The following is a 25838-nucleotide window of genomic DNA, read 5'->3' as shown; positions in this document are numbered from 1 at the left end:
AGACCCAGGCAGGTGTGTTGAGGCAAGTTGGAGCTAAACCCTGCAGGAACACCGGCCCTCCAGGACTGAGATTGGTGGCCCCTGGTTTAGGGTGAGAAGCAAGGATGCATTAAATAATTAAAAGCAGAAACGAGATTTATAATGTAAAATATTCCTCTCTTTTTTCTTCTGGAGAAAGGCTTGTATAGTTTAGTTTGGCTGGAATAAAAGCAGTTTAAAAAGTAAAAATAAAACACTTTTTAAGGTCAATATTATTAGCCCCCTTAAGAATTATTCATTCATTCATTTTCTTTTCGGCTTAGTCCCTTTATTAATCCGGGGTCACCACAGCGGAATGAACCGGCAACTTATCCAGCACATGTTTTACGCAGCGGATGCCCGTCCAGCTGCAACCCATCTCTGGGAAACATCCATACACACTCATTAGCTTACCCAATTCACGCATGTCTTTGGGCTGTGGGGGAAACCGGAGCACCTGGAGGAAACCCACGCGAACACAGAGAGAACATGCAAACTCCACACAGAAACGCCAACTGATCCAGACGAGGCTCGAACCAACAACCTTCTTGCTGTGAGGCGACAGCACTACCTACTGCACCACTGCGTCGCCGCCCCCTTAAGAATTATTATATTTTTATTTGTTGTCCAATTACTTGCCTATTAATTTGCACTGTAAGCTGAATACTACCCAGCAGGCACACAACGTCATAAGACATTAATATTAGGTGAGATTTAGCTCGTGAAAATCCAACATCAGGCCAACATCTTAAGCTAATGTCATATTGAACTCAAATACTGACATTTATTCGACAGGTATGGTAACCAAAATCCAATGTCTAATAGACGTCAGTGGTAATGTCCACACAACAAGCTGTAACATCATTTGACGTTGATATTTGGTTGTTTTTAGGTTACGTTTGAAAGTGACCAAAATGCAACGTCTGTCTGATGTTGGATACTGACGTTGGTCTGACGTTAAGTTCTGACATCAACCTGACTTTCATTTTTCCAAACAAAATGCAACGTCCCACGACGTTGGGGTACAAGTCAATCTGATGCATATTGACATCCCGTGCCTGCTGGGTTGTATCTTGCGAATAAACAAACAATACTTGAAAAAGAATACAAATTTGACAGGATGGCTAAGAATTTTGATGTGCACAATTTTTATATTATTATTTACCTTTTACTAACTAAAAAATCTTGAATATACATAGATCCTAAATATATTTTTGCACCATATTTTCCATAATTCTTTTTGCTTTAATATTAATAATTAATATTACAAATTATATTAAATGATTTGAGCAAAACATTTTTTGTTGAGCAAATGTTTAGCCCATTGACTATAGTTAATTTCTTATGTAAATATATATTTATTCAGATTTTATATTAATTTCGGTAATATTTTTTGAATAATTTGCAAATGTTTATTTTATTTATGTACAAAACAGTTTGTAAAGAAACATTTTCTGTCTATTGGTAAAGATATGACATGAGATCTTTATAGACCATATCAATGTGGTCATATCATTGGCCCATGTTAATTTCCTGTTCGTTATAAAACTATTTTATAACTGTAAAAAGAGGCTATTAAATCGTAACTTAATGTTAAAACAGTTATCATAATGTTATTTATCAATATGTGGCTCTTTTTGGATTCTCGGAAGCTATAGAAATTAAAAATGTATAACAGGAAATACGTTGGGACCATTGTTTTTGTTTACATCCCTCAAAATGGTCTATACTTGCTTTGTTTACTAGTTACTAGTTTACTAGTGGATCTAATTATATTTGCATTGCAAACCTTAAATAAAAGTTTAGATAGATAGATAGATAGATAGATAGATAGATAGATAGATAGATAGATAGATAGATAGATAGATAGATAGATAGATAGATAGATAGATAGATAGATAGATAGATAGATAGATAGATAGATAGATAGATAGATAGATAGATAGATAGATAGATAGATAGATAGATAGATAGATAGATAGATAGATAGATAGATAGATAGATAGACAGACAGACAGACAGACAGACAGATAGACAGATAGATAGATAGATAGAAACAGACAGACAGACAGACAGACAGATAGATAGATAGATAGATAGACAGATAGACAGATAGACAGATAGACAGATAGATAGATAGATAGATAGATAGATAGATAGATAGATAGATAGATAGATAGATAGATAGATAGATAGATAGATAATTTTTATTATTATTATTATTTTTATGTGTTAAGTTTCAGTTACTATACTGTCAAAATCATCCAGCATAAATCTTCTGCGCAGAAATAGCAAAAATTGTCTGCAGATTCAGCCTGGTCCTGAAAAATGACTAATTTTAGCTTTTTATTTCCATCCTGTTCATCTCTTGTCCTTGCCTGATTTTGACCAGAGCATAATTCTGACAGTCTGTTATATCCTCTTCTACACGAGCCTGAATTATAGCACATAGCACATGTAAAGATGTTCATTTTTAGTCATTTAAAAAGCACTATAAAGCAGGAATGGCCCGGCAGGGAGTGTTACACTGAATTTCACACTATAATTAAGACAGATGAGCAGTTCAATGAGTCAGATGACATAACCAGATTGTTATTAAAGTCACCTACCTTCCTTCCCTCCAGGAACTTTAAAGCTGTGCCAATGTTAGACACCCAGTGGATCCTTTTGAGTTGGCGGCCCTGTTCGCATGGCTGCAGGCATGAAAGAAGAGGCTTATCAGTGGTAGAAATGAAAGAAAGCAGGACTCTAGCTAACAGGCCCATCATCCTGGCATTAAACACACTCTGAGGGCTGAAGAGATACACAAGCAGCTCAATGCAGAGGTTTCACACTGGGATAATCTGCAGATATACTGTACTGCATCAACACTTACTAATCTCTGGCCAGACAGCACCTCGAGCAGAGCCAGCAGCTTCACCCCATCCTTGATGTCCTCGAAGAGATCGTTGACTTCAAAAGGAGGTTTGTGCTGGAAAAAGAGAAGGAATAAAGAACGTAATGAACCCCAATAGAGCTTTGATTACAAAACTGTGCTTCTGTTGCTGTGCTACTCTGTGTTCTAGCTCCGACTAATTTCTACTCCTTTACTATTTTGATTCTGCTTTATTTTTTAAGATGCTTAAGAAAGTAGACAGTAATTTGGATTTTGACTTGAAATCTTTTTTATATTTATATATAAGTTTCTGTATAAATGTGTATATATGTTGCTGTTAATATAAATATATTTGTTTTATACATGTTTATAAATATTTATAATTATAAATGTTGTTGTTTTATTTAGTAATTTTCTGTTGGTTTCCACTTTTTTCTGTTGGTTTCCACGTTTATATGGACACCAATAATTAGATTTTAATATGATTAAGACGATACTCTGATTAAGAGTTTACCATGTAAACAGCGATTTTTTATTAATTTATTCAAATTAAGGTCATAATCGAACTAAACAGAAATTGAACTAAGACATGTGGAGTATGTCTATTTAGTCGCATTATTGAAGTGCAGTTCAGACATGTAAACACCGCAATCAAACTATTACCGTCGTGTAGGACTTTTCGCCACGTTTTGCGACAGGATAGTCCACACATACACACACCCACACACCCACACACACACGGCTGTTTGACACTCTTTGCACCTTCCGAGTCCGTGCAGACCACAGACATGAAATGCGGAGGCTTTTTTTTCTTCCAATCAGCATGCGATATGAACTTCCATTAAAACCACACTCTTCCAGCAGTTCATAGTTGCATCCAATATCTCGTTCGTCATAGGGGGCATGCATGAAATGTTCCCCAATGAAAGTGAAAGTGCCAAACGGCAGTTAAAGTCGACAAATAAAAAATTAAACACAAGAAATTACATGAAACTCCGGAGGAAATGCGGATAGCGTGGTGACAAATTATGTGCTATAACATGTAAAACGGGATCATGAAAGGAACATTCAAAAAGCAACCCATTTAAACGCCTTAATCTTATTTTTTAATTAGATTAGGGCAAATAATTCGATTACTGATGTCCATGTAAACGTAGTCATTCATTGGTTAATTGGGGTGATCATTGTTTGCAGGTGTGATGTCTAGAGTTTAACTATATCTTAAGTTCTTTTATGTTTCATGTGTGACCTGATGAAGACATTGTAGTTTGAAATGTTTTCCAATTAAATTAGTCTCTTGTGAGAGATAAAGTGACAGTGTGTCAATTTATTTATTTGACTTATTCTACTTTGTTTGGCTTGATCGAGCACATGCCTTTAAGATTTTCCTAGATCTGCACACAATGATGTTTTTCTTTCTAAATAAGGGGATAGTTCACCCAAACATGTTAATTAACTCACCATTTCCTAAGTGGTTTCAAACCTTTAGGAGTTTTTCCTTGGTTGAACACAAAAGAAGATATTTTGAAGAAAGCTGAAAAGCTGTAACCATTGACATTCCATGGGAAAACAATTACTAAAGAAGTCAATGGTTACAGGCTTCCAGCTTTCATCAAAGTATCTTTTTTGTGTGTGCAACAGAATAAAGAAAGCTAAACAGGTTTGGAAAAAGTAAAATGTGAGTAAACTATGACATTATATTATAAAATAAATTATTGTTTTTATTTTTTAAGTGAAATTAAATGAATGCTGGAAATGTCCTCATCGTTTATTCATACTTACATGATTCAAAAATTTTGTGAGCTTCTTTCTTCTGTTGAACCCAAAAGAAGATATTCTGAAGAATGTTGGAAAAACAGCCATTGACATCCATAGTAGAAAGAAACCAATACTATGGAAGTCAACAGCTGTTTTTTTTCCAACATTCCAGCAGTGTATTTTCTTTGTTAAACAAGAGAAGGATGAGCAAATGATGACAGAATTTTATATTTTTTTGTGTAAACTCCCCCATTAAGTAGTCACTTAAAGGAAAGGCTCAACCAAAATAAAACAATTCTTCACCTTCAGGCCATCTGATATGTAATTTTTAAAAAGATTTTCAGCTGAAACCATGTTACTTGGTGATTCATATAATACAGAGCAATATCTAATAGTGCTTTAAGAGTCAAAAAAACAAATCAAGGCTAGACATGGGACGATAAACGTTTTCAAGGCATGCCGCTGTTTGAAAAACTCAAGGTTTTAAAACCGCCAACATTTTCTGTAATACCGTTCCTAAGGTATGTGTAAAATGTTTTTATTTACATATTTTAAAAGTTTTTTTGGACAACAGTATCTCCAGCAGAAAAAAAATATCCAAAGATGCCGTTTTAAATTGTAAAGAAGTGAGTGTTTTTGAAACAAATGAAGACAGCAGAAGTCAATGATTTATTTGAACTATTTAGCCTGACATGTTTACTGCTCCAAAATATTATAAATCTTTCCAAAAATTAAATATATTGTTTTCAAAGGGGAAAAAGGTTTTTGTTTTTTACTCAGACATTTACAAAAAATATGTATCAGAGCAGTAATCACAATACCATGATACGTGATATTTTTATCCAAGGTTATTATATCGTCAGAATCTTGTGCCTAATCAAGGCACAACAACATAAATACTTGGTGCATTTTTGCATACAATGTTATGCAACAAGAAGCTCATTCTCGAAATCAGTGTTTCTCAAATGGTGGGTTGCAACCCAAAAGTGGGTTGCAAAAGCATTTTCAATGGATCGAGTGTTTTTGTGATGCATGACTTTAATTTTGAGGGGTGTGTGTGAAAGCTGTTTTTTCCATTTATATCCATAGTAAGAAAAACAAATACTATGGAATTCAATGGTTACATGCTTCCAGCTTTATTTAAAATATCAGACAAAAGGGCAAAAGTGAGTAAACGGTGACAGAAAGTTTTCAATTTTAGGTGAACTATCCCTTAAAGACAGGATTTAGACAGTTCTGGGCTTACTTTGAAAATATCAGATCAGCTGATGACATACAAATACAATAAAAGTGCAAAAAGCTTTAAAATGTTAAAGGAAACAGACACAATAGGAAAAGATAACAGATGTGTCAGAGGCCAAACCAAAATAGACAAAACTTTCCACTATGTAAAGCCTCAGAAGAGGTGTGCAAACACATTAACTTTAAAAAGGCTGACTATTGGGAAATTTAAAGGAAAAGTGAAACGTTAATACAGATATAATTTTGGCAAAAAATATTCATTGAAACATTTGTATGGCACAAAAATATCTATACAGAACAAGCAGATGGATGGTGATATAAATCTTTAAGCACTGCAAAGAAACGCTTTTCTTACATAGTTTTTGTCTTGATTCTAGTACAAATATTAAAAAAATAAATAAAGTTAAACTGTTGTTTTTTCAGAAAGTATATGTTAAAATGAAGTGAGTTTTTCCTTAAAACAACTGCACTTGCAACTGGCAGATTATTTAGCTTGTTTATGGAAAAAAACACTTAATTTTGACTAATTTCTGAATAATTTAAGCTTTTTTAGATATTTAGGCTAGAAACAAGACTCCAATTTCAAGTAAGAAAAACATTTTTAACAGTTTACAGGCCTCTGCTGACTCATAAAGCATTACACAGCATATTCTGCAGCTCAAACATTGAAAAATTAAGTGAGTTTTTCGTTGAAACAATAAAAAAAAAAAATCACAAGTTGGTTAAGTGAATAACATTGTATTCAGTTTGAAAAAAATGTTATATTACCTACCACACTGGCAGATTAGTTTGCTTGTTTTAGGGAAAAACTCACTTAATTTTAACTTTATATTTCTGAAAACAGAACATTATTTTTTACTTGTCTATAAAATGCTTCTTAATTTAAGAATTTTTTGATATTTAGACTAGAAACAAGACAAAAACTCCATGTAAGAAAAGCATTTTTAACAGTGTACAGGCCTCTGCTGACTCATAAAGCATTACACAGCATATTCTGCAGCTCAAACATTGAAAATTAAGTGTGTTTTTCCATAAACAATCAAAATAATTAATTAGCAAGTTGGTTAAGTATGTAATATTGTTTTCGGTATAAATTAATAGTATATTATCTACTGGCAGATTATTTAGTTTGTTAAAAAAAACACTTAATTTTGACTAATTTCTGAAAACAGAACAATATTTTTAACATGTCTATAAAATGCTTCTTTATTTTTGAGAATTTTTAGATATTTAGACTAGAAATAAGGCAAAAACTCCATGTAAGAAAATCATTTTTCAGGCCTCTGCTGACTCAGAGCATTATACAGCATATTCTGCAGCTCAAACAAGCAAACAGCTTAAAACTATCAAAATAATCAGCAAGTTGGTTAAGTATATAATATTGTTTTCGGTTGGAAATAATATTATATTTTTCCACGATCTGCAGCTTTATCAACGCTGGAGATTCATTCCGGGTTTCCTGCAGAACTACAACTCCCAGAACTCTTTGCTCCCATCAACAGCACACAATAATCTGAACACTCACACACAGTGACAGGTGTAGCTCGTTTTCACTCATTACATGGACTATATATACACTTTACTTTCTCATTCACATGGCTTAGTCTTGTCAGTCTGTAACACCACGAAACACTTTTGTCTTTCCATGTTTGATCCTTGCCTTGTTCTATTGTTTATGTTGTTTGTTAGTGATGGTGAAATGAATCTTTCTGAACCAGTGAAGCGCTCGACTCAATTGTATCGGAAAAGGATTCGTTACTCGAAGCTTTCTAAATCAGTGCCCCGATGAGGACCTCTTCTGGTTAAAGTGTGGGAAAGCACTGTGTTGCAATAATGTCAAATGTTCACAACTGACCAACTCATTCATGTAGTAATACGACAACAGTAATATAAACAAATTACTCTAGTTTTTACACATAAGGTTCATTACATTACACGACCGATGACTGTAGTAAAATCCAAGGTATTTAAAAGTATTTACATTTATCGTATTCCAACTAGTCCCGTTCCAAGCGGGGATCGAATCGGCACTTCCTGCATGGGAGGCGAATGCTCTAAGGAGGAGGCTATGTGAGTGATGCTTTCGGGGTGCATTCGCCAGCTGGCCTCCATTAAACACTATACTACAATATGCAGTGATTTTCTTTGAAGATAGTTGTAAAAAAATACACTAATACACTTTAGTACGCTTCAAAACCTTTTTACTATTAATTACTACTGTGTTTTAGTTTAATTACTGGTGTATGGGACCGGTGCAGTGCTTTGAAACAGTAGAAATGTATGTAATCGACGCCTAATCTCTCTCTATGCACTTTACTAACCCATGAGGGTGTTTAAACCTTTGAATCAAAATTCGAAGCGGTCACGTGGGTATAGGCGAAAGTGAAGCTTCGGACGTCACTGATCATGTGATGATGGCAAAACGAATCAAGCTCCGGTACACTGCTTCACTGCGAGATGTATCGTTTTTTTGATACATGCTTCAAAGCCTCGGCGCACAACGTCACATCACTATTGTTTGTCATCTGAATCGATTTTTTCACCTGTGACTCGACTACTCTTTTGGATTGCCCTGTATGTACCCATTTCTTCCTGAGATTGACCATTGCTTGACTACTCTTGTAAATAAAGATGCTGCATGTAGATTCTCAAATCTGTTGCAAGAAGCGTATGTTACATTTATCTAATAGCAGATTATTTAGTTTGTTTTAATGAAAAACCCACTTAATTTTGACTTATTTTTTCATTTGTCTAAAAAATCCTTCTTAATTTAAGACTTTTTAGATATTTGGACTAGAAACAAGACAAAAACCCCAAGTAAAAAAAGCATTTTAACAGTGTAAAAGCCTCTGTAGACTCAAAGCATTACACAGCATATTTCTTCAGCTCAGTTAGTATGCACTGAGCGTATGTTTCTGTGTGGACGCACTGCACTAAACCTCACTGGCTGCAAAAAAACAGTACTCGGATTCTTCAAACTTTTCCTAGTTGTGCTTTGAACTGTTGTGTAGCAGATTGTGTGGAACAAAAGGGCCCTCAGTACAATCTGCACTGACTGGAATACTTAAACCCACCATTTGTGTCAGATTATCCTCTCTTTGTGCTCTGCATAGTGCCCCGTCACCAAAGCAACTAATCACGCATAATGAGCGAGGGGGAGGAGCAACAACATCTCACAACAGCTACATTTCAGCTTCTGTGATCCGCATGTGGGTCATTATACACAACAATGGAGAGCTGATGTAAATCATCATTTACTGTGAGCCATCAAAGCATTTTACAACCACTCCAGCAACAAAATAGTTTTATTTAGAGTGCTATTTGTCTACTTTACGAATAAAGATGTCTTTTTTGTTAAACTTCTATCCACATTTGGAACCACACAACCAGTCATAAGGGAGTTTGCTGAATAAATAAGCTTTCCATTGATGATCTGGGGGTTCAAAAATAAATTAATATTGAGAAAAACACCTTTAATGTTGTGCAAAGTACTTAGCTATAAGCCAGAGGTTCTCAATCTCAGTCCTGGATATCCAGTGTGCTGCAAATTTTAGCTTCAACCAGGCACACCTGGGCTAGCTAATCAAGCTCTGAAGCTGCGGTCACACTGGGCTTTTCTTCCCATAGACTTCCTTTCATACGCACACGAATGCGTCAGACCGGAAACGTAAGGTCATGCGTCAAGTTTCACATGTCGCTGCGGTGCAAAGTTCAAGCTTGGTGAACTCTGACCTGCGAAATCGCATCACTTGACTGTGTGAGACCAATCGAGGATCAAAACATGACCACTCTGGACAGAAATTTAAAACATGGAGCAATCGTTTGCTTTTTTTAATGTCTAATCATCTTGTTTAATCCCGCCCCTTTTCGCATCGCCATACGACAGAATTTCGCACACACAAAGCCCAGTGTGACCGCAGCTTTACTAGGCTTTCTAGAAACATCCTTGCAGGTGTGTTAAGACAAGTTGGAGCTAAAGTTTGCAGGACACCAGACCTCCAGGAGTTTGAGAAGCCCTGAGCTAGGCTTATTACTACTCAAAAAATGAGCTTTGATATATTTACAGTAGGAAGTTTACTAAATATTTTCATGGAACACGATGTTTTTGTTTAATATCCTAATGATTTTTGGCATTTAAAAATCTTTCATTTTGACCCAGACAATGACAAAAACACCCTGCATGCAACATGACACTGGTTTTGTGGTCCAAGGTCACAATTGGTTGAAAAAACCCTGAAAAGAAAACACAAAGAAAGTATGATTTTTAAGAAAATACTGTTAGTTTTTGTATAAAATACTGTGTTTTAATGTGTTGGCAGCTGTTTGTTATTAATTGTGAAATTTACTAGAAATTTGAATAGTTACTAACAATTTGTTTGGTTAAAGCTGCGGTCACACTTGACTTTTCTTCCCATAGACTTCTATTCATACGCACGTGAATGCGTCAGACCGGAAACGCAAGGTCATGCGTCAAGTTTCGCATGTCGCTGCGGTGCAAAGTTCAAGCTTGGTGAACTCTGACCTGCGAAATCGCATCACTTGACTGTGTGAGACCAATCGAGGATCAAAACATGACCTCTCTGGACAGAAATTTAAAACATGGAGCGATCGCTAGCTTTTTTTTGTCTAATCATCTTGTTTAATCCCGCCCCTTTTCGCATCGCCGTACGACAGAATTTCGCACACACAAAGCCCAGTGTGACCGCAGCTTTACTAGGCTTTCTAGAAACATCCTTGCAGGTGTGTTAAGACAAGTTGGAGCTAAAGTTTGCAGGACACCAGACCTCCAGGAGTTTGAGAACCCCTGAGCTAGGCTTATTACTACTCAAAAAATGAGCTTTGATATATTCACAGTAGGAAGTTAACCAAATATTTTCATGAAACACAATGTTTTTGTTTAATATCCTAATGATTTTTGGCATTTAAAAATCTATAATTTTGACCCAGACAATGACAAAAATACACCCTGCATGCAACATGACACTGGTTTTGTGGTCCAAGGTCACAATAGGTTAAAAAAAAACCCTGAAAAGAAAACACAAAGAAAGTATGATTATAGGAAAATACTATGTTAGTTTTTGTATAAAATACTGTGTTTTAATGTGTTGGCAGCTGTTTGTTTGTTATTAATTGTGAAATTTACTAGAAATTTGAATAGTTACTAGCAATTTGTTTTGGTTAAGTCTTTCACAAATTTCATAGTAGTTATTCTGAATTGGTACACTAACAATTGATTACTGAAAAATGTTGTTGTAGAAAAGACACATAGCATCAATGTATCAATAAGAGAAAAAAAATTGTGCTTCTGTGATTTTATTCATTAATTTCCTTCGGCTCAGTCTCTTATTCCTTAGGGGTCGCCACAGCAGAATGAACCGCCAGCTATTCCAACATATGTTTTACGCAGCAAATGCCCTTCCAGCCGCAACCTCTCACATTCACACACACACTCATACACTACGTCCAATTTAGCTTATTTAATTCACCTATAGCACATGTGTTTGGACCGAGGGGGAACCTGAGCACCCGGGGGAAACCTACACAAACACAGGGAAACATGCACTCCACACTGAAACGCCAACTGGCCCAGCCGGGACTCAAACCAGCGATCTTTTTGCTGTAAGCGCAGGGTTAAACACTGAGCCACCATGCTACCGTGATTTTATTGATTATTTTTCTAATATGTCCAAGTAAACAGAGCAAGGAAAATTTGTAACAGTTTTTCAGATTTTTTTTTTTCAGAAGAAAGTTTTATTTCTTTTAGTTTAGCTGTAAAAAAAAAAATAAAATAAAATATATAAATATTACTAAATGCTAAAAACTAAATACTATCAGCCCCTTTAAGAATTTCTTATTTTTCTGGCTACAGAACAAACTCTTGTCCAATGACTTGGTTAATTACCCTAACTTGCCTAGTTAACCTAATAAAGGCTTTAAATTGCTTTTTAAGCTGAATAGTAGTATCCTGGAAAATGGCTGATAAAATATTATGTATTGCCATCATGATAAAGACAAAAGATAAAAGTTATTAAATAAGTTATTAAAACTATTGTGTTTATAATGTGCCTTTCAGTCACCGTCTGGTTCGGCTCAGCTGCCAAAACCGACCTTGGTAGACTACAGCGAATAATCCGGACTGCTGAATGAATCACTGGCACAACCCTTCCTACACTTCAAGAACTGTACTCTTCCAGAGTGAGTAAAAGGGCTCGCAAAATCACTCTGGACGCCTCACACCCTGCACACTACCTGTTCGAACTGTTACGGTCTGGTCGGCGCTTCAGAGCACCAAGCACAAAAACAGCCAGACACAGGAAAAGTTTCTTTCCTCAGGCTGTCTACCTTATGAACAGTTAAATATTCCCCTACTGTGCAATAAATATGTGCAATACTTTCTCATACACACTTGTACACAGCACCTTATATCAATATACAATGCAATACTTTCTACATTCGCACTTGTACACAGCACCTTATAACCTGGCTATTTATAACAATCTGTACATACAACTCAACATCCAGGTTTCTTGACTAACCGCATCTGTTTAATGTTTATCTTATTTTTTTTTTTTCATATTTATTTTGTGTTGTAACTTGTCACTTTATGTACACTGGAAGCTTCTGTAGCCAAAACAAATTCCTTGTGTGTGTGAAGCACACTTGGCAATAAAACTGATTCTGATTCTAAAACAAATCTTCTCTTCGTTAAACATCACTTTGGAAATATTTGAAAAAGAATTCAAATTTCACCTAAGGGCTAATAATTTTGTCATCCACTGTATATCAATATAGTTAAATTATTTAATTCATTATTAGATACCACAATTTAATTTGGTACAATTGTTTAACCCCTCCATGTCACCCCCATTTTTTAACATGGACAATAAAATGACATGCTCAACTTAATTAATTGTCAATCTTCAACACTTTGGTCCATAGACTTAGGCTTAGTCTCTATTTAAAGGAGAAAGCTGAAGTGAAAAATGTAAAAAAAATAAAAACAAATGTAAAGAAAGCTAGTTATGCACCTTTCATTTTATGAAAACAATGCAACAATAAACAACTATTTTATCATATTATATGAACAAATGTATTTTACAAAACCCCAGAAACCTTAGAAAATCAAAGCTAAATAAACAAACAAATTATATTGCAAATTTGAAGTTGATATCTCAAAAAATTAGCTTTTGTTGAAGTAAACTTAAGCATCCCGCTATCAGGGGTTAATTTAAAGTAAACATAAAATTAAAACTGAATCAAATTATTTAAAGAAAACATCAAATTGCATCATCTCTCCTTTTAAAATGACCATTTTCCACCAAAATATCTACATTTTTACAAGCAATTACTTGCCTGGTTACTCAGTTTTTCTCTATAACAAGTCAAATATCACAGTAGAATAGCAATGCAAAGGCAGTTCACATATTTATTTTGAAATTAGTTGACAGAATCTTCTTAAGCACTGCTTCACATTAAATGCTGACCATAAGCTGGATTTATTGCATCTTAAAGGATCTTGCTAATGCCCTGTTGTTGATTTTTAATCACACCATCTGAAATGACCGGACACGGGCCTCTAAGACCTCAGGAGCGAAGCATGATTCTCCCTACTGAGAATTGTTCCAGCCCCTCTCGACGGCCATCTGCACATACAAACAGTGTCCAAAACCTCCCATAAATACACCCGTCTCCATAAACAGGCATTCGACTGGCATTTCCACACAACGTAACCTGCACTCAGCGGTAATATCGCAACAAAGCTGGACATAACAGTATGACAGACTTCTCAAAGCGGTCCGACAGAAAGTCTCTGTCCAGTTAAAGCATTTTCAGCTGTCAAAGGCAAACTTTATTTCCTCCAACACAGAGTTTCTGATTTGTAAACAGAGAGCCTGGCACCACAATATGTGCCCAGGGCTACATTTTTGAGAATCAAGAAATATGTACGGTTACATTTGCTAGCAGTTTTTCTTTTCACAAATCCACTAGAGGGCGCTGTGTACATTATTGACAATCTTAAATAGGTTACTGGGGATGTTTTCTCATGTGCCATTTCTTGTAATTCCACCAGAGGCCATTGTATACATTTCTGCTAAACTCAATGTCCTTCTCGTGTGTGTCCATTAGAGAAGTCAGTCAGTTTGTAGTGCATAATATATCAGGTTGATATCTACTAACCCACCCCTTACCTAAACCCAACCAATAGTGTTTTCAAAAGCAAACTAGAAAGTCGAGAAAAGCCTTTTATCACAATCTCACGCTGCTTTTTTGTTTTTTTTTTAACCTAGTTTCTGGAAACCGGACTTGAACCCAGATCTGCTTAATGTCCCAAGCAAAGACTGTAAAAAAATATGGACGACGCAACAACGCCTTTTTCCATTTTGAATGCAAAATGCCTCATGACGGGCACAAACTGTTGCAAAAAACTGCTGAAATTAGAGCCTGGGCATGCGTAGAAGGACTGCCTGATGGAGCCAGAGGCGGAGCCGCGGAATCAAACTTCCAACCAAATGCTTGTACATTAAATAAACCACGCCCTCTGAACTTCTCATTTGACCACCCGCATCTGCACTATAACAGGCTTGCTAAAATAAATATAAGCACATAATAATGTATATATTTATAAAAACTGTGTGATGTAAGCTGTTTTTTTTTAATAATTTAATAAAAACAATATAGTTGGACTGCAAAATAAACAATCTTTCATACACTCTTGCCTAAGTTAGACTAAGTTGGCATTTGTTATCTTCATAGCGGTAGAAATAACATTTGTAAAATATGAAAAATAACATAAACACATACATTTTTAGAAAGGTTTTTATTTTTAATTAGCAATCAAAAGGACCCAAAATGTACACATCATGGACAGCTATTTGCCATGCGGGAAAAATCGATTGTTTAAAATAACAAAAGATAAATACAGCAAGATCTATAAATATCAAAAGAATATTTACACATTCTGCACTATATAAAATAATCCTTATCAATTTGTACAATAGACTTAGCAGTATTAATACGTCTATCAGCTGCTGCAACAGCGCTTGTATATTGTTTATCCTTTTTTTTGTCTCCGTTTTCATTTGGTTTATTCGATGCCTTAATTATATCTGGCAAAGAGGAATTTACATTCATTTTAATGTTTATTAGATGCTTTCAAATAAAAAGCCAACAGTAAATTATATATATTAATTATACATAACATTTACAGCTCTATTTGTTATATAAGATTCGGTTTCTAGAACATTAATATTTCTGAAACAGCAAATTCAGTAGATTAACTTGATAAGATGCCGAAACTCAAAATGTCAGAGACATCCTGTAAATAAAGTTCAAATAATGTTACAAGCAATCGATGCGGACATAGGCCAAGATTAGTTTTGTCTTCCTAATTATTATTTCATACCCATAAAAATAATTACTGCTAGATATCGGTTTTTCCCCATCATGGCTAACGTTAGCCATGTATCAGCAAACAATTAAGATAAAGCCTGATAAAGCCCACACTTTACCAAATAAACAGTGATCCTTCAGATCATGTACTTAAGAAACAGTTTCCTGTTTCCCGAAAAAAATCTCGAAAAAGTCTCAATGAAAGAGACTCAAAGGTCCGAGTCAGTAAAATGATCCGAACTTCCCAGCACTACATCGGATGACAGGCTTTGACCCAACTTGGCTGTCACTGTCTGTACAAGACTGATCTTGGTAAGTAAGCCAGTAAATACACCCTTAGGATGAACTAGTATACTTAAATTTTTATAAGTATACTTAAGTAAAGGAATGAAAGTATACTTTAAGTATACTAATATCAATGTACTAGTAGTGTACTTGTGTACTAATAGCCCTTAAGACAAACTGGTCCACTTTATAGTTTATAAAAGTTTAGTTTTCTATTTCAAGTTTAAAATAGCTTCTAACAGTCCCAGTCAGCAGTGTAAACTGTGAGAGGGACTTCTCAACCATGAACAGTGTAATAAATACTTTTTACAACAGCATTTGCAGCTTTAAGCTAAATTTTAACAATGAATTTGCAGGTCAGGACAAATTATGAAAAATAAAAAATGTTTATTTTAACCTGTATGGTTGTCCAGTTCAAAAAATTGTTCAGTTATTTACTGCTGTCATTAAAAGAAAGAAATTAACACCATGAGTCCTCATGTTTGTGTCGGTGTCAGTTTGAACAGCGTGCTGTGCCACACCGCACCCCCAATCCCTCCCCCAAAACTGTTAACCTTGGGGAAACACTGAAAGTAATGTTTTAATTGGTCAAAATGAGCTTCCATGAATCCATATATCTCACATGTCTCATTTCATAAACTCATGTTCCAGAGAGTTTTTATGCTCAGCCCACAAACAGAAGATCACCCACTCATCTTGGCCATGGCAGAGGGACAGCTCAACAACACAGCATTCATTCTCAAAGCGCAGAGAATAAACCGCGGCCTTCGGGATTTTTTATTAGAGTATTACATCATTACGCCCCCTCACTCACTGTTTACTGTCTTGACAACGATCAGCCTTTAATCATCTGAGCTTTACTCTGTTACACAGACATTTAGCCTTTAGAGTGATTATGACATTAGGCTACAAAGCAAATCTCATGGACCATTCACTGTTCACGGATGACGGGTCTGGAAAACAGTAACACAGCCATCACTGCTTAAGACACCAGGACATTTCCCCAGGACAAAATTAATCGCTCCTGTCTATCATTATAGTCTCATTTAGTGACTGTCTATAATAATATATATTCACACAAAGGTTACATTTTTTTTAAAAGTTACTAAAGGTCATTGTATTAAAGAAATATCATGCAGGTGTCATTTATTTTCAAAGCTGCCATAGAATGTATTGGTAAAATATGCTAAATTGTTCTATAATATCTAAATAGAAAGTATGTGGTTTATGTAACAGCAAAAAATCTCCATAAACTATTTCATGTGATCATTTTCAACCCAAAATAATCATGCTCATTCATTCGTTTTCCTTCAGCTTAGTCCCTTTATTCATCAGGAGTCGCAACAGCAGAATGAACTGCCAACTTATATAGCACATTTTACGCAGCGGGTGGCCTTTCAGCTGCAACCCAGTACTGGGAAAACACCAATACACTCTCACATGCACACATATACACTATTTAGTTTATTCAATTCCTCTATAGTGCATGTCTTTGGACTGGGGGGTAAACCGGAGCACCCGGAGGAAACCCACCCCAACACGGGAAGAGCATGCAAACGCCACAGAGAAATGCCAACTGGCCCAGTCGGGACTTGAACCAGTGACCATCTTGCTCACAGTGCTAACCACCACCATGTCGCCCATAATCATACTTCAGTTGTCAAAAAATATTCTAATAAATGAAGTAGATTCCTTGTTAAATGACAATGTTTTTTCATTTAGCAGGAAGGAGTGAGCTATCTTATCTTGTTCTGAAACCTATAGTTTGCTCCTGAGTTGTGTTGTGGATCAAATATAAGCTAATTTTTCATCATTATCAATAAAAGGAGCTGACTGAGATGTATTTATAGCTGTATGCTTTTCATGTAAATTAAAAGACTTAATGGAAGAAATTAATGTCCATTTCTGCATAAACAGATTTGTTTAAGTTTAATGGCAACCTTTGACACAAGAGAAATCACAGAAAGAGCTGTGTGATATGACACCATGCATAAATGTACACTGAACACTTATATTGAGCAGTCTACATGTGTTTGTTGCCTCATTACAAACATATGTGACAACTTTTACAATAAACAGGTTAAACTTACAAAAGATACATTTAAACAGATGTTAGGCATCTTCAGGATGTCATTGAGGTAAGGTAAGGTAAGGTAAGGTAAAACTTTATTGAACAAATTTATAATCTGTATATCTGACAAGTCGTAAACAGATATACCTGCTTTACAGAACTGCTTACTCTTCCTAAAAGCCTCTCCCATTTTCCAAACGTCCCACATACATAAGTATATTACAATATTAGATAAACTTAAAAATAAGAGATAAAAATTATCATTGTGAGCAAGACGGTGGCTCAGTGGTTAGCACTGTCGCCTCACAGCTAGAAGGTTAATTTTCCTTTGGCTTAATCCATTATTTATCAAGGGTCGCCACAGCAGAAGAAACCACCAACTTTTCTAGCATATGTTTTACGCAGCGGATGCCCTTCCAGCTGCAACCCAGTACTGGGAAACACCCACTTGTGATACACCATTGTGTATCCACAATATTAATGTTTGTTTCTTTATTAATGTAACTATTTATTTATTAATCGACTGCTAAAAGGCATTTATTATCACTACTAATGATGGTGTTTGAAACAAAATAACATCAGCAGTTGAGAAAGCATGAGATGTGGGTTAACATGGCGATACTCGTGTTTACTTCAGATGCTATTAAGCTGCGCCTGGAGAAAGACACTGAAGTCTCAATGTGATTTTGTTTCTTCTGATAATAGTGTATATGCCGAGTGTTGTTCCCATATTGATAAACTTCCGGTGACCTGTTATAGTGAGTTTTTTTCCATTTTATACGATTCCTTTTACACCATCGATGTTGTAATGTAATTACAATACATTCAGTTAAATAGACTTTGGCATTCATTTAGTTGCTCAAGCGTAAAACGAGACAAAAAGCCGTTTACTCGCACACGCCTGTCAGAATCGGCAGGCTAATGCAGAAGCTCTATTGAATATACTGTGGTAAAATAAATGTTCATATTATAATGACATGGTGGGGGAAAATGTAATTTAATGCAGTGCTTCTTGTTCAATCTGATACCCACTTTATATCGGATATCACTCAGCCAGTGGAGATCGCTAATTTTTAAAGAAAACAGACCTTAAACGCACTGATTTTGCAATGGCATACAGTTCTCCAGAAGCGCTTAACCCAGGTTACTGGCAAATTAAAAGTCCTATTAGCATGCTTTGGCATATACCCTTTTTAGGTAAAGTAGACTAACTATGTTCTGTACACTTTCCGCTTTTCCTTGCACTCAAACAACCACTCCTCCATCATTGAAAGCCAGATAAGCATGCTTGTGTGCTCATTCTCTGGGTGAATACCTACTGCATAATCCTAATTTTGATTGATGTCTTTTGGACCAGTAGTTTAGTTTAGAAAAGAGAGGGAAAGTACGCCTCCACATGTGTACGGAAGTTGATAGGTATTAACGGTGATCCGTACATGATTAAATAGTGTCAGTACAGGTCACATAACTTTAATTCACCGGCAAAAATGGTCATTGTTTGAAGTCTTATTAAAAACTTATGTCAGAATATACTATTATTATGTTTACTTGAAGTTAATGTTAAATTTAATTTCATTTTATGAAAGTTTGCAACGAAAGAACCTTACATTCATTTGTTTTAGATCATGCTTATGATTTACAGCGTGACAATTTAAAATATTAAAACATTAAATTCATGCAACTTAACGCTAACTTAACTGACCTTTTATGAATATTAACATCATCAATGCACAAAGATGATGGGCAAATAGCGTTTGAAGCCCGTCTTTCAGGCTCTCTCTGGTGGAGTTGCGCCGTGGTAATCATAACTCACAAGTGATGTTTCAATATCCCCATTTCAAAACATTTATTCAAGAAAAGGTCATTTACTTAATTTGTGATAACATAATATCCATTTCATAAATATTGTAACACTGTGATGCATAAATTAAACGCAAATGCATATTTTCCTTGCTCTAAATGTCTCCATTTCAAGCGACACTCGCACCTTAAGCTTGCCCACTGTTCATTTTCAAGCGCATTAGGTGGACGTAGCAAACTTACAGATTTTTTTGGAAACATTTGGTAGGAGAGTCTCTGTTGTGATCGGGAATGAAAGAGTGAGACACAAAGATTACACAGATATATAGCTCGTCTACGGCCCTTAAGTATTTATTCAGAGATTGGTGTTAAAAGGTCATCTGTACAGAACATCGCTGTGTACGGAATATGGTTAGTCTACGTTATGTTTCATAAAAAGTGAACATGTTTGTAATAATTAATGTACAAAACATGTGAGTACACATTTCCTATGTGTTTTAAAGTGAACAGCTTATTTACACCCTGCTTAAAAAAAAACAGCTTAAACCAGCCTAGGCTAGTTGGCTGGTTTTAGCTGGTTGACCAGCCTGGTTTTAGAGGGGTTTTAGCCATTTCCAGGCTGGTTTCCAGCCATTTCCAGCCTGGTCTTAGCTGGTCAGGCTGGAAAATGATCAGCTAAATCCTGACCAGCTAAGACCAGGCTGGAAATGGCTGAAAACCAGCCTGGAAATGGCCAAAACCCCTCTAAAACCAGGCTGGTCAACCAGCTAAAACCAGCCAACCAGCCTAGGCTTTTTCAGTAGGGCAGTAGTTGATCGAGTAGAGTGATTAAGATTACATGAGATATGTACTGACTCCCTAGTAAATAATATGTATTTTACTCAGTATGTGATAATTGAACAGAAAATGACTTATTGTTTGTATATATTGGTTATATATTTGTTAATGTATAAAGTTTATGAGAGTAGAGAGTAACATTGGTAATTGGTGTCAAGTGTAACTAACAATTTAAATGATACAAATAACAGACACATGATTGTTCTGTGAGTTTTATAGTAAATGGTTATAAACAGAGGCATTTACAGAGAAAGAAAAATGAAAAAGATGGTTGACATAGAATTTAAAGTGTATTCTGTGTCCTACTGCTAAATATAAGGTATAATATTTATATGTGTTAATGATAAGAGAGTACAGCGTGTATAAGTATTTGAAGAATTCATTATGGTAAAAAAAAAAGAAAAGAAAAGCAAAGAGAACAAAACTGTATGTTTGATTAAATGAAACATGATTTGTGAGGATATATTTGCTATAATATGAATGTTAATAAACAGATGCTACAACACTGCACCTGGGGAAAGACCCTGAAGTCTCAATGTGATTTCGTTTCTCCTGATAATTTAGGCACTTTTATTCTGCCTACGAGTTCTGTGGCCGGGACCCACTCACTCACATTCACTCACATTCACACACATATACTACGGCCAATTTAGTTCATCCAATTCACCTATAGCGCATGTGTTTGGACTGTGGGGGAAACCAGAGCACCCGGAGGAAACCCACACCAACACGTGGAGAACATGCAAACTCCATACAGAAATGGCAACTGGCCCAGCCGGTCCTCGAACCGGCGACTTTCTTGCTGTGAGGCAACAGTGCTAACCACTGAGCCACCGTGCCACCTATCAATAACATTTTTAAAAACAGCAGGAGTGCACCCGATACTATTTGTACTGTAATCACAGTTCAAACACCACTACTAGAAGCATGTTGAGGTTTTGAGATGGAAAAAAAAAGTTGCGAAACATCCTACCTTGGCCAAGTGTGAATTAATCCACTTTGTGAAAGTTCTTTTCTGCACCGACTCCTGTTCATCTGCAAAAGGGAGAAACACAACCACATAAGCGGGCAAATACTGAACTGTTCATTACTTTACAGTGATATTACGGCTTCCTGTCTTCTTCATTCTGTTGGCAGCCATCATGACTCGTTTGGTTATCATATTGGTTATTTATAAAAAATAAATGCATTCCAGAGAGTTTTATATCATCTGTTGTACATTTCCATTACTGTAAGCCTGCATTCAAAGCTAGAGAGAAGATATTCACCAGCACAGGAGAGCTGAGAGTCCACATGTGGCATGGGCAAAAACATTAACATGATATCAGAAACATGTGGCAATATTCTCAGTATTAGATAGAGTACAAATCATACTCAACACAAACAACATACTGCATTTTTAAAAAAGCAACATAGATATGCATTTAAGCTCAACCCACAAGCTTTCAAGAAGTTGTGCAAGCCAGAGCTTAAGTCACTATAATAAATTGGTGTTATGAGGTGGTTGCTAGGGTGTTGCTATGTAAATACCAGCATGTTTCTAGGGTGTTATGTAGTTTCTAAGGTGCTCTCACTCTCAGCGGCTGCCAGATGTAAAGGTTGTCTATGTGGTTGTCAGGCTGCTAATGTTTTGAGTTGTTCCTAAGTTGACCTGGGTTGTTACTAGGGTGTTGCTAGGATGTTCTGATGGTTGTCGGGCTGCTGTTTTACAGCTATATATATATATATGTGTGTGTGTGTGTGTGTGTGTGTGTTCTTATTGTTTATCAAGACAATGAGGTGGTTGCTATGTAAATATTAGCGTGTTACTAGGGTTTTCTATGTGGTTGCCAGGTCGCAAATGTTTTGAATTGTTGCTAAGATGATCTGGATCATTACTAAAGTGTTACTAGGATGTTCTGGTGGTTGCCAGGCTGCTGTAGTACAGCTGTATATATATATATATATATATATATATATATATATATATAGTTGAAGTCTGAATTATTAGCCCCCTTTAGTTTTTTTTTCTTTTTTAAATATTTCCCAAATTATGTTTAACAGAGCAGGAAATTTTCACAGTATTTCCTATAAGTCTTATTTGTTTAGAAAGTCTAGAAATTTTTTAATGTTATAATTTTTTATAACATTTTAAGGTCAATATTATTAGCCCCTTTAAGCTATTTTTTTCGATAGTCTACAGAACAAACCATCATTATACTATAACTTGCCTAATTACCCTAACCTGTTTAGTTTACCCAATTAACCTAGTTACGCCTTTAAATGTCACTTTAAGCTGTAGAGAAGTGTCTTGAAAAATATGTAGTAAAATATTATTTACTGTCATCATGGCAAAGATAAAATAAATCAGTTATTAGAGTGATTAAAACTATTATGTTTAGGAATATGTTGAAAAATCTTCTCTTTGTTCTGAGTTTATCAAGACATTGCTATGAATTTGCTATAGTTTGAACATGTGTCGCCAGGGTATTGTTATGTTGTTAGCCTGTTATGAGTGGTTGCTAAGCAGCTGAAAGTATCATTTTGAGCGGCTGCTATGCTGTTGCTATTGAATTGTAAAGAGATAGAGCAGTGGTCAGGAACCTGTGGCTCTTTGACCAAAAATACGTGGCTCTTCAGCTGTCTCCCTTCAATAATAATTTACAGTTTAAAAAAATAATAACCGCCAGATAACTAGAAATCAGTTTCCTATTTAAAATACAATTACAATTCCTTCGTTATTGTAATATTATAATTTTTTTACAAGATAAAGAATAAAAACTCGATGTTTCGAACAATGCGTGTGTGTGGCACTGTGAATAAGGAATAAACGTACGTTTCAATGATAACCGCGGGCGCATGCAAATTCTAACAACATTCATGAGTAGTGATGAGGGCAAAAAGAAAATAATCCTGAGGAACATCGAAAGTTTCAGATTGAGGGGGCAGAAACATTTGCTTTTATTGAAATATCTGGCGCTGTGGCCTGTCTGATCTGCACAGAACACATTTCCTCCTTTAAAAAAAAAACAACCCACCATGCAGCATTTACGGCAAAGTACCAGCCGAGTGAAAGCCGAAAGATGGCATGTGAGGAACTCCAGCATTAAGTGCAAACCGGACAAAAACAGCAGGGGCAGGACGAGAGTTTGGACAGGTGCATCTGGGTGTTCGAGTGCTGCGAGCTCTGCTTGCCTCATTGAAGATCACGTGGCAAAGGAAACCTTTCACAGATGGGGAATAAGTCATGTATGCTAAGTACGGCAAATGAACTGTTCGTGGCAGTGTTTAATTTGAGCTGGACCTTGCTCCGGGAAATGTCAGATATTCGTGTTTTGCGTTCCAGTGTTTTAATTGATCCAGCATTAACTTGTGCATGTTGTGTGTGTGTGTGTGTGTGTGAAAGGGGGAGAGTGAGAGAATGTGTATGAGGTCGAGTGGAAAAACAGCAAGCAAAACTGTGTTGAGTGTGTGCGCGCGCACACATAAAGGTAGTCACTTTTGGCCAATCAGCTTTCTTACATATACAGTCACTTCCATTAGTTGGTGATTATTGTTTCCCATGCAGTGAACAGAGAAAATAAATAATGGCACAGTGGCCTACCTAAATAATAAATGCAGCTTATTAAATATATTTTTTAAAACCACGAGTAAACCTGATAATGAGCCTGATCAAGAGAAGATGAAACTGCGCAAATGGACCAGGAGACAGAAGCAAAGCGATCACAAGTCGGCCAGAAAACATGAAGGAAGAGGTAACTGTGGGCTCTTCTTGAAGATTATCGTTAGACAGAGGGAGTCATTTTCGCTTGGCACATAATAGTGAAGTGAACTGAATGTCAGTGGTGTTAGTAAACTAAATAGTGATGTTTCATGCTGTTTCGCTATAACACTGAGCAACGTCATGTTCTGGTGTCCTGAGATTTTATCCTACCCATCAGATCAGATTATGCTACCAACAATATATATATATATATATATATATATATACACCAGCACTGTGGAGCAGTGGGTAGCACAATCACCTCACAGCAAGAAGGTCGCTGGGTCAGTTGGCATTTCTGTGTGGAGTTTGCATGATCCCAGTGTTTGCGTGGTAATTTATACAAAATATACAGGGGGCTAATAATTCAGGAGGGTATACTGTATATGTTCTGATATGTTTTGATTTTCAAATCAGAGTATATGATAGTATGTAAATGATACTAAACATTTAGAGGTCAATGGGATCCAGGTTCATGTGTCTCAAATTCCCACAATGCATTGCTCTGTAATGACCATTCTCTATTCTGTGTAGTTTTAACAAGCTACAAGTAAATAGTTGAATTTTGCAGTGTTTTTTCCCTGCCAATAAAACTCAATTTTGCTAGACGTTGCACTTGTGTGACTACAAATTTACATAACTGGTAGAGTTGCCATTCTCTTCTGTATGAGATATATTAAAATGGCAAATGTGTCAAAAGCAGGATGTGGCTTTAAAGGTGTTCAAACGGGTTGACAGCATTTTGTAACACAGCTATAAATTATTCTGAGTAGCTGTCAAGTCATCATTATCCAGTTACTAGGATGTTCTTGGCAGTTTCCAGGGTATTGCAAGGTGGCTGTAAACATGTTCATAGGGGTTGCCAGAGTGTTGCTACTTGTTAACAAAGATGTTCTAAGTGGTTGCCAGGGTGTTGCTATACAGCCAAAAGGATGTTCTGAGTGATTGTAAGGCCAGTGGTGTCAGCGCCAACGCTTCCCATTCACTTTGAATGGATGATGACAAGCACTGACGAACTGAATTGTGGATCTGTCGGCGTCAAGCCAGCAGCATTGCTCACTGCAGAAGTTGGGAATTTTTCAAGTGCCAAGGGAAGCGTAAGCCAATCAGATCGCTTTGTGCAAATACCCCAGCTCAGACAGTAGCCAATTGCGGTCTAATTTCATTGGTTGACAATGCTATGATGATTGTGTGCGATCTGCCCCGTGTGAATGTAGCATAAGATGTTCAATTGGGTTTTCAGGGCACTACTGTTTGACTCTTCGGAAGACCATAAAGCACTACTTATTTCACTTTTCTCTTGTTCTGAGTGGTTATCAATCTGTTCCTATGTAACTACAGTTAGATCCATAAATATTCAGACATCGACACAATTCTAATATTTTTGGCTCTGTACACCAACACAATGGATTTGAAATGAAACGAACAAGATGTGCTTTAACTGCAGACTGTCAGCTTTAATTTGTGGGTATTTACATCCAAATCAACAGTGAAAGGAATTACAACAGTTTGCATATGTGCCTCCCACTTGTTAAGAGTCCAAAAGTAATTGGACAGAATAATAATCATAAATCAAACTTTCACTTTTTAATACTTGGTTGCAAATCTTTTGCAGTCAATTACAGCCTTAAGTATGGAACGCATAGACATCACCAGACACTGGGTTTCACTCCTGGTGGTGCTCTGCCAGGCCTCTACTGCAACTGTATTCAGTTCCTGCTTGTTTTTGGGGCATTTTACTTTCAGTTTTGTCTTCAATAAGTGAAATGCATGCTCAATCGGATTCATATCAGGTGATTGACTTGGCCATTGCATAACAT

At 36.1% G+C, this 25838-nt stretch overlaps 1 protein-coding gene across 1 annotated transcript in view; it reads right to left on the bottom strand.

Moving 5' to 3' along the window:
- syne1b (spectrin repeat containing, nuclear envelope 1b) overlaps positions 1 to 25838 on the bottom strand; it is a 113746-nt gene that overhangs the window by 85458 nt on the left and 2450 nt on the right. The window contains 4 exon segments of the mRNA XM_056476400.1: positions 2628 to 2804; positions 2894 to 2989; positions 21250 to 21311; positions 23318 to 23479. Coding sequence (XP_056332375.1) covers positions 2628 to 2804; positions 2894 to 2989; positions 21250 to 21311; positions 23318 to 23479 — 497 coding nt within the window.

This window comes from Danio aesculapii, chromosome 17 (assembly GCF_903798145.1).
Source record: "Danio aesculapii chromosome 17, fDanAes4.1, whole genome shotgun sequence".
Taxonomy (NCBI): domain Eukaryota; kingdom Metazoa; phylum Chordata; class Actinopteri; order Cypriniformes; family Danionidae; genus Danio; species Danio aesculapii.
Note: the sequence above shows the minus strand (reverse complement) of the source record. Positions and strands in the feature narration are given on the sequence as shown.